General features: G+C 41.8%; 1 protein-coding gene across 1 annotated transcript; it reads right to left on the bottom strand.

Moving 5' to 3' along the window:
* Positions 1-8,667: 8,667 nt before the first annotated feature.
* On the bottom strand, positions 8,668-10,369 carry LOC310784243 (beta-1,3-galactosyl-O-glycosyl-glycoprotein beta-1,6-N-acetylglucosaminyltransferase-like; the record flags this gene model as incomplete). Its single annotated transcript, XM_083645262.1, has 4 exons — positions 8,668-9,153; positions 9,388-9,792; positions 9,941-10,034; positions 10,158-10,369. The coding sequence occupies 4 exons, from the start codon at positions 10,367-10,369 to the stop codon at positions 8,668-8,670; spliced, it is 1,197 nt and encodes a 398-aa protein (XP_083501388.1).
* Between the last annotated feature and the right edge of the window lie 241 nt (positions 10,370-10,610).

Genomic DNA, 10,610 nt, shown 5'->3' with positions numbered 1-10,610 from the left:
ACTGACCTGTAGACACTGACCTGTAGAGACTGACTTGTAGAGACTGACTTGTAGAGATTGACCTGTAGAGACTGACCTGTAGAGACTGACTTGTAGAGACTGACTTGTAGAGACTGACTTGTAGAGATTGACCTGTAGAGACTGACCTGTAGAGATTGACCTGTAGAGACTGACTTATAGAGACTGACCTGTGTTCCCAAGGATTTCCAAAATATACATATCTGGTTCTCATTCCAAGTCCCTAACTTAGGCATGCTCATGCCTCTCTCACTCTCCCCCAAGGTATGAAGAAGAGAGGGGTTTACACAAATTAGCATGTATGAGGTAAATCAACTCATCTGTAAAAATCACGTACACAATCCTTGTCCACTGCTACTTGACCCCATGCCATGACTAACTGACCCTGGATGTCTCCTTTTTTAACCTCATGTAAAGGCAGATTCTGATTGGTTTACAGCCAGTCTGTGATGTATCCTTCCCTATAAACTGTTTCATTTCACCTCTCCTTGACCTCTGTGGCATTTTAGTGGGACTCTATTAACCACAATTACCTTGACTCTGATCCTGGCCTGATACCCTTCCTCTCTATACCCCTCCCTTTTCCAATCTCTACCAGCTAAAGACTGATTTATAGTTCTGTGTAATGTCGCCCTAGTGTTTGTAGTTCAGTGTTGAAATCTCGCCCTAGTGTTTCTAGTTCTGTGTTGAAATCTCACCATAGTGTTTGTAGTTCTGTGTTGAAATCTCACCATAGTGTTTGTAGTTCTGTGTTGAAATGATGCCGTAGTGTTTGCGGTGCCAGCGTGAGGCTTCTGCTGTACCTTATCTCTGCACCTCTCCAAAAATATAACTACATGTCTGTCGACAACATGGAGCAGATTGAAGAGAGACAAACTGTGGAGGTTCGCAAATATGTTAATTTGTAAGACAATCATCTCTGAATTATAAAGACTATTAGATGTCACTGAATTCGGGTTTCAAAGAATGCAAACACTACAACTTGTTTTATCATTAGTTCCGTGCTACCAATAACACGACGCTACTATCTGTGTTTCGGTGGTCTACATGCAGAATCTCCCAGGCAGAAAGCTTGCACTGCTGTAAGTACATGTAGCAATGGCAACAGTACGCAGCACCACAAATCAGCCTCCCGGGGGTTTCCTTCATATGGGAACCCCCTTCACAAAAACATGCAATATCCTGGTTGCTAATGTGGTTCCTCCTCTGGTCGTTAAGGGCGCCTGGTCAGAGGGAGGGGAACTGGTTGGAATAGCGTGAACCTCCCACGTGCTATGTCCTACCGGTGAAGCTTCCTCTGTCAGGTGAAAAGAAGCGGCTGGCTGACTGCCCATGTCTCGGAGGAAGCATGGAGCCAGTCTCGGCTCTCCCCAGATCGGCAGAGGATGGAGTAGCAACCAGGATTGAGAAATCAAGCGAGCACTAATGGGGGATAAAATGGGATAAAAAATCGGGGAGAAAAAAGAAAAAAAAAAGGAAAAACTCAGACTAGGAGAGTGTCATCATGGCACCCCAGTTCACAGACAAGTCAGTAGGTTGTTGTACCAAAGACGATGGGATTTCAAGCAAGACGGCCCAACTTCAACTCACTTCCTGTCATTTTGTCACGTGGGTTTTCCACGGACACGGCCACTTAGGAGACTTTCGGGCAGGTCTGAGTCTATTGGAGTCACGTGACAATTTAGGAGACTTGCTGCTGCAGTACCACTTGTTAGAATTGGCGGAGCCTGCGGTGACCCATCTATAGTAATATCATATCTATGGTTGTACGATACAACTGCCTATGGGTTGATGCATTTCCTTTCAGCAGAATAGTGAATTGTCATTTCGTGTGCCCCCAGGCCTCTGTACACACCAGGAACAGATGCAGCCCCAGCCTATTAGTAACAGGCATAATAGGCCTCCTCGCCCAGATAGCACAATCCAATTCTGACAGATTAAAGACATTTAATGGACCAAATTTACGATACTTTATTGTCACACAATCGTGCATCACAGCAGCTCCATTTACAACATCACAGAAAAGACAAACATTAAAAACAGCACACAAGGATACATGCATACATTCAACATGACGTTACAATCAGAGAAGAGAACACTCACCGCCCTTCAACGTACATTTGGTCTGGGATTAAGTTGTTTGTTTAGCTTTAGGATTGACTGGTGCACTTCATAGATTTGTCAACAGTGGATGTGTGCTGGGCAGGCAGTCACTGAATAGGGATCAGATGATATTGTTCACAGTAGGAGCAGAGCGAAGAGGAAGCCATGGTCTAACATAGTGACAAACTGGGATGTGCGAGGAAACGGGCCAGTCTGTTATGTCCATGGACAGTCATCTCCTCCCTCACCAATCATTAGGTCATCATGCACCAACAACGCATGTTGCAGAGTTTCTCGAGCCTCGACCCCTCCCTGTCCCTCTTTGTCCCTCCTTGTCCCCTTAACCCATGGCGGTGTGGATATACTGATCCCCAGCTGCTGCATGTGCACTGACAGACATGCTTGTCCCCTTGACTCGTTCACCTCCCTTACTGTCTCTTAACCTTTGTTCTCTACTCTCTCCAACATAATGCCACACCAGACTGGATGAAGAACTGCAGGAGACTTCAGCTAAGTAAGGGGTGAATTATTGTTCTCTGTTGAGTATAATAAATACCGTAGTATAAATATAATAGGGATCCAATTGTTTGCAGTGTTAATTAAAATATGTATTGTTAGTTTCACTGCATAATAATAATCATAATAATAATAAACGAGTAGGATATATTACAAATTACATCATGAGATTGTGTGGTGTGTGTGTCTACATAATAACCGCTGTCCTTCTCTGCCTTTCTCTCTCTCTCTCTCTCTCTCTTTCTCTCTCTCTCTCTCTCTCTCTCTCTCTCTCTCTCTCTCTCTCTCTCTCTCTCTCTCTCTCTCTCTCCCTCTCTCTCTCTCTCTTCCTCTCAGAGCCGACTAGAGGGGGAACTCAGCTGTTTGACAGTTAACAGACGCCTGGCTGCTTCCCCTCTCCCCCGTCCCCCCCGCAGTGTGCTGTACTCTACAGTCTAGAGATGCATAGACAACCTGACCTGCAGCATGACAGTGTATGCTGCTCCCACGCAAGGTGTGACGCTACCAACAGGTTAGATAGAAAGCAGCTGTGGTGCTCAGCATGAGGCGGTTGCTTGTGTGGTGTGCTGATGTTCGTTGAGGAAAGTACAAACCCTGGACATTACACCCATGATCAAGAAAATAGACTATCCTGTGTTACTATCCTGTTTTCGGACGACACGGCCTATGCTAGTGATGTCCATTCAGTAGTTCTTCCTGTCTGAGACATCCTCTTTCATTTGAATTGTGGGACAATAATGCGTTGATTCAGGTCCTGACATGTTTTTACAGTTTGTGATAATAGTGTTAGCCAGACTTTGGCAGCATTATAATGCTGTAAGGTTACCCACCTCCAAACTTCCAGCCATGGAAGGAATTAACTGGCTTGATGACACTCATGTATCTACTGTACGTTGTCGAACCCTTAACAATAATAAGGATGGAACATCTGTAGCCATGTTGAGGCTCGCCACTCTTTCACCTTATTGCCAAATATTGGCAAACGAGCAGAAACTGGGAAATGACAGGAGCAACACAATCACTATTACTTCACCTGTTAGTAATTAGTCATCTTCTGACAACTAACGAAAAATTGACCTTTCTGTTTGACAATTGGGATGTTAGCTCTGTGGAAACATCTGACTCTGTTGGCTGTCATCCGACTGTCAAATTAACACATTCACTGCCAGACGTTTTTTTTTTTACTGTAGTTAGCTTCTGCCAGAGGGTTTTTTTGAGGATTCTGGCTCATCTTTCAAGACCCGAGGATTCTTTTCTGCTAAGATTTTGTGAACACACAATATCTCAAAAGAACTAATAGAATGTGTGCTTTCTCTGTCTAAAAGAGTTAGTTTGTAGAGTTAGTAGTTATGTAAGCATTAGCAGTTGAATACAGCATGGTTTCAGCGTCAGAAAAATTATTCAGAGATAAACGGCTTTTTGTGAAATTCGATAGAACAGTCACTTTAACCATTCATTTTTGGCATCAGTAAGAGTCAGACATCTAAACAATAGTTTTGAACAGTAATTTCCTCCATAACAGCAGGAAACCCCCCTCTGCTTCCAACTCCTCCCTCCGTGTGTGTTCTCCTCCTGCCTCCCTGGCTCTCCAGCGGGCGTGTCACAACGAAGTTGCTGCTGCCTGGCTGCTGCCTGTTTGCGCGGTGCCGCTGTTTGAGGAAGTCTGGGTGGACTCGCTCGTTTCGTGGAGTTTTGGTTGAGAGCTTTGATGCGATTCTGGTCATATTTATGCTGCGTGTTTCAAAGTGTGCATCCAATCTATTCTTGGAACCCCCCACCGTTGCCACCGCTGTGCATCAGCGCGAAAGTGAAGGCGTTTTCGCCATCAATTTTACAGTATGAGAACGGCTTCCTGGCGCTTTTCCCTCCAGTTTTGGGTCGCCTCTTTCTACTGTGGAGAGACATGTCGACACTCAGTGGGTCGGTAAAATAGATTATACACATTCAATACCTCCAATTCTGGTGTAGGAGACGTAAAAGGGTTAGATCAACGTCCCACCGTCAAAAAAAAAAATCGATTCTGAAAACGTGTTAACACGTCGTTGACAGTCAACAGCTGGATTCTGAAAACGTGTTAACACGTCCTTGGCAGTGAACGTGTTAAGAGCCATAAAGACTAGTAGCAATGCTAGTTAGGTCACTTTACCCTGCTGGAGCCGACAGGTCAACACCCGTTACGGTGTACCTTCTCTTACATGCAGTGTTGATCAATAGTTCCGCATTCTTTTGGATGTATGTTAGATTTAACAGCATGATACTGAAGTGAATATTACTATATACAGTATATATATAAAAAAAAACATTTTCTGTACTGATGTCACTACATTATATGTCATTCCAGATTCTTTTTTTTGGTCAGTTTCACTAAATGAAATGAGTAGCTAGATCTAAATAATTTGCTTTAAAGACCCAAATATTGTGGCACGCATGGATGAAAACGAAACCAACAGAATTGTGTTAAACTGATTTTTTTGTCTATGGTTCAGTCAACAATTTAATTGACACTCATTGAACATTCATTCCCCATAATTCTATTTGGGCCCTACATGTTGTCAAGTTTAGTTAGGCAAGGTTTGAAAAATATATAAAAAGAAATATCAGAAGAAAACAAATGATTCACTGTGACAAGCATGAAACCAGAATGACCAAACTTGTTTCGGAGTAATTTCTGTTAGAAATGTCGAGGAATTCAACCGTCTTATTGTGTACAAATGACAACTATAGGCCTGCATATGCAGTTGCATGGTTGTTCAGGTATATTTTTTTTATCTATCTAGTTGAAAAAGACAGTAGTGAGTCTCCTTGGTGCAGGTGGTTAACCATTACAAATTTCACTTTCTCGCACATCATGCAATTCATGCAAAAAGAGGAGGAAAAATATTCTCATTAATATATCACTGTGAAAATAAAAAAATATACTATCCTCATCCTAGCAAAATTGCAGTTATCAAACTGTAGCTCCAATGATCTTTTATCGATCTCAGACCTGATTACCCTTCCCAAAAGCAGTGAGCAATGGAAATACTGAAATATATTGATAGAAAGCAGCATTCCCCTAAGTCTAAGTTCTAGCATCAATGAAGATTATTGGAATTGATTTAACAATATCTTTATAGAGATTTCAAAAAATCTCTCCAACTGCCTCAAAGTTGTGAAAACATTGTGTATGACACAGAATGTTCAAGAGATGTATTTAAATTCTGTATGGAACTTGCAGGGCTAAAATGATATAACCAATCTTATCGTAACTACTCATGGGTTGTGTGTGTGTGTGTGTGTGTGTGTGTGTGTGTGTGTGTGTGTGTGTGTGTGTGTGTGTGTGTGTGTGTGTGTGTGTGTGTGTGTGTGTGTGTGTGTGTGTGTGTGTGTGAGAGAGAGAAAGAGAGAGAGAGAGAAAATGTGGGAGGGTGATGAAGAAAGAAATGGTTAGAGGTACACAAGTTTGTGTGTCTCTATCTTCATTTGCTTTACATTGTGTTTGTATACATTCATGTTTGTCTTCACAAAGTATTAATTTGCTGTAAATTATGTGAAGTATTTTACTTCATTAAAGATGTCCCTCCTCAATAATTCTGTCTTTTCAATATATAGTACAAGGCACATATCACAGCAACAGCAAGTTAAGCTCATAAAGTCAATAGTGATTCAATGTTCCCTTTTGGTAAATTATAATTGGCTTCTTAAAATCACTGTCTGTCTGCCCATGTTTCACTGTGATTCACTATTGAATACCTTTTTTTTAAACAAACCTAAAACAATACCGGTAGTCGTATCTCAAACAGTTCTTTTAATTGGTCTAACATCCAGCAATCAGAAATGTTTAATAAGATAAAAAATAAAATAAATAAAATAAATAAAATAAATAAAATAAATAAAATAAATAATGATAATGGTGATGGACAATATTCTCTGTAGTTCTCATCTGATGAGGATGCTTTAATGATGTTACTTTGATTCTCTTAAGTGGTGCTTGAGGCTATATATTCAGGGTCATTTTACATTGTTCTACTTCAACAGGTAAGATAACTGCTAGCAGGTGAATGAGTTTGTCACACCCACCTTTGTTTTGTTTGAAAGAGTAGCCTATGTTCTATATGCAATCTTTTGTTGCTAAAATATAAGATAAGATAAGTGAGCACGGTATAGATCCCTTGGGGAAATTCAGGTGCCACAGAGACAATACAAAGGAAGCCAGTATGTGCGAAGAAAGTAAAAATTGGTAGGCCAGGCCTACTAATGTCATGCATATATATATATATATATATATATATATACACACACACACATACATAGAGTATACATACATACATACAGTATATATATATATATATATATATACACACACACTGTGTGTGTATATATATATATATACACACACTGTGTGTGTGTGTGTGTGTGTGTGTGTGTGTGTGTGTGTGTGTGTGTGTGTGTGTGTGTGTGTGTGTGTGTGTGTGCGTGTGCGTGTGTGTAATGTTCATAATATAACAATTAGAGACAGTGCACATAAATGCAAATAATACATCTAATTGCAATTTTGAATCTACTGTTTACATTTGGAAATGTAGAAAACTTGTTGAATGGCAAAGTACCTTGGGGTTGGGGGGCAGTGTGTGAACAGCAGTTTAATTTAAATATTGTATTGCATCCACATCAATGGACAACAAGCAGAGAATACAAATAACCTCAAGAATGAATGATTATTCATGAATTGTTAGCTTGCAGAATTGCTGTGTGGTTGCCCTGGTTACATCTTGAGACCATAGTCATAAATAATATGGACGTAGCTATCCCATAAAATGTCTTCTACCTGGCGGAGTTCAAACGTTGGCCATCACTATGTTGATTTTTCGTCAGCAGAGTGGGAGGGAATGGGCTGAGTCATTCCGCACCTCACGTGAGATGGGAGTTTCCCAGAGCCGCAGCTTCGCTTGCTATTGGTCCGTGATCAGCAAGCTGCGTGATCACTGGACAGGCGATCTGTCAGTCACCCCCTTTTCTATCATCTATTTTACTCCAAACGGGTGAGTTATATAAAAATACAGTTGTTATGAAAAGGTGAAATTAGCTATATACCGGTAGACCAAAACCATGTTTCGCCCTAACTGGAAAGATGTTTAATCCTGTTACAAAGATGCGCATTTTAACATGGGGAGATCTACCTACTGCCCCCTCCTCCAAGTGGCCATTCGCGGAATTACAGCTTAAACAGACTTGGAAAGGGGTTGGGCTTGCCCACTGCTTGAGACAGTACATGTGAGCCCTATCTTACGCCTGGTGCAAGGGCAAGCATTGTCATTGCTAGTTTCTAGCACTCAAAATCTCCCTTTTATTCTTTTAATTATCACTGGGTCAATACATCAAATGATGTTTCAGTGATCCACTGGGTCAATACATCAAATGATGTTTCAGTGATCCACTGGGTCAATACATCACATGATGTTTCAGTGATCCAGTGGGTCAATACATGAAATGATGTTTCAGTGATCCAGTGGTAGTTAAAAGGGAGATTTTGAATGCTAGAAACCAGTAATGACAATGCTTGCCCTAAGGGCAAGCATTGTCATTGCTGGTTTAAGCAGGGCTTAAAATTCAGGGTGGGATTGCGAGAATCGCGCATATTTTTGCCAATTCCCACAGATTTGTAATTTATAATGCGGGAGAATAGTATCGGCTGAAAAAATCCCCCCCAAAGTCTATAGATCCCCCCCAAAATCTATATATCCCCCTATCTGAAGAGCATAAGGGGGGAATTCCCCCCCAGTTTGCAAAGTGAATTTTAAGCCCTGCCCTTGCCCTGGAACCGAGCAAGGATTTGTTGACAGTAAAATGCATTAAAAAACCACCTGCGCTATTTGCCAGTGACCAAATTTGATCATTGGATTTTATACATTTTTGATAACTCTTGCTTCTATGTTTTTATTAATAAAATAAATTGATTTATTCATAATTAGTATAAATAAGCTTGAATTTAAACATTGCTCGTAAGTAGGATAATAGAGAATTAAAACAGAAAATAATTTCAGGATACACCTAATGTATCTGAGCCAGTGCCTTTTGTCTGAGATACTTCTCCAGGCAGTAAACAGCGATGGAATCTGTGTCTATGTCAAACTTATTGCCAAAGAGGTGATGCTGCTCAATCATCCACTGCAAGTCCCCAGCACCATACACACATATTGCCCTAACATGGCTGCCATGACAGACTGGATATACTGCCTTCAGCTCGCCCTGTGACCCTTCATGCCATGCCCACTTTACTAGCCGTGCAATAGCATTGATGTCTGTCATGTCGTACTTGGAGTTGGGCCACGTTGAACCAGGAACACTGGGCATCCGTTGGATGGTGGCCCAGAGGAACTCATCAGGACTGTAGGTGTCTTTGGCCCACTCGATCAGCGCCAGTACTCGGCTGTCCTCCAGCACGCTGCGGACGTAGCCCTGGCTAACCACCATGTAGGCACTTCCTGACAGGATGGGCAGGTTGAAGGGTGGCGACGCTTTAGCCTGCCCTGTCCCCTGAGATAATTGAAATATTGAATGGATATGTTATGTGTCTTACAGGGTCCATCTCAATACAATGTGCATTTTTATACATAATGGATAAAGTATTTTTGGAAGATGGCAACACTACTGAGCATTTATATCCAAAGGTAAAGGCAAAGAATCTGTTGCAGCAATACAATTTGATAGTATAAGATTAACATATATATGATATGAAGTACAACGAAAATTCCAGAAAAGAAAAGATACCTGGATTTTTCCATCCACAATCTGGTGAACAGACTGCACCCTCCACTTCTTCCCATCGGCCATTTGCTCTGACTCCAAGCTGTTCCCACCCTGCAATGAACGCAGGCTCCTCACTATCTCCAGGTTGGTTTTCAGAGGGAAGTCTTGGCCACAAAGGTTGATGAAGTATTTCCATGTTGTACTGATGTGATAGAGATCAGCCATACAGTTAAGGTCGGCCTGGACTCGTGTCCAGGCAGCATAGACCACGTTCACATGCCGGCTGGCCATGAAGACATTAGGGAAACAGGAAGTAATGGCCACGATGGCAGCGAAGACCGAGGCCTTGGTCTTCTTGTCCACGTGGACACAGTAAATATTCTGAGGTGCGTAGATGGCTCGCAGCAGACGCTCAAAGTTCTGCACCTGTGGAAAAAGTATATTCAATACTTCTACACTTATTATTTGTCATTTCTATTTGCTTTATTTTTAGGATCTGTATTTGGTTATTACAGTATATTCAACTAAATTATGTATTTATTTGAATACATCAATGGTGTAAAATATTGCATACCTTATGGTGAACAACGATAGAATAGGCCAGGGGGAAGTCTTCTTCTTCCTGGCTTAGAGGAAAACTTAAGTACTTCCTGCTTAACTTGAATGTCCTGTAAGAATATAATTGAAGAAATACCACACATGCTACATACTGTACTGTGAGTAACTGAGACATTCTATGTATAATGTATCAGTTATAGACATACTGAAACCTGTCATTTAGAAAACCAAACCTGCAGTCCCGAGTGGCATTAATATAGTAGTCATCTGGGATCTGGACACTCTTCTGGAAGTCTTTAGTGATGGTCAACAACTTGGCCTGCTCCAGCGCCTCTTTATCTCCATGCAGGATTGCAGAACAATTGCAAACATCTTCGGGGTTGCCATCAGCATCTGTATACTGCAACCAGCTGTAGGTGAAGCTGAAGGTAGGATCCCAGTCCATCTTTAAGGGAGCGAGTAAGATACGCATGCATAGTAACCCCAGTGCGCCAATGAGCAGCCACAGCAGGCACTGACGTGGTCTCAGTCGCTTTGTAAGGGCAGCCATTTGAGAGGACCCAGGCTGAGCTGTTTCAGACTCTCAAGTGATTCCTGTATGGCAGGGGTGTCAAACATGCGGCCAGACCCGGCCCCCCAAAGGGTCCAATGCGACCCAAAGGATGACTTTGCAAAGTGTGAAGATT

The sequence above is a fragment of the Poromitra crassiceps genome, assembly GCF_964638095.1.
Source record: "Poromitra crassiceps genome assembly, chromosome: 10".
NCBI classification, from domain to species: domain Eukaryota; kingdom Metazoa; phylum Chordata; class Actinopteri; order Beryciformes; family Melamphaidae; genus Poromitra; species Poromitra crassiceps.
This window is presented reverse-complemented; position numbering and strand designations above follow the sequence as displayed.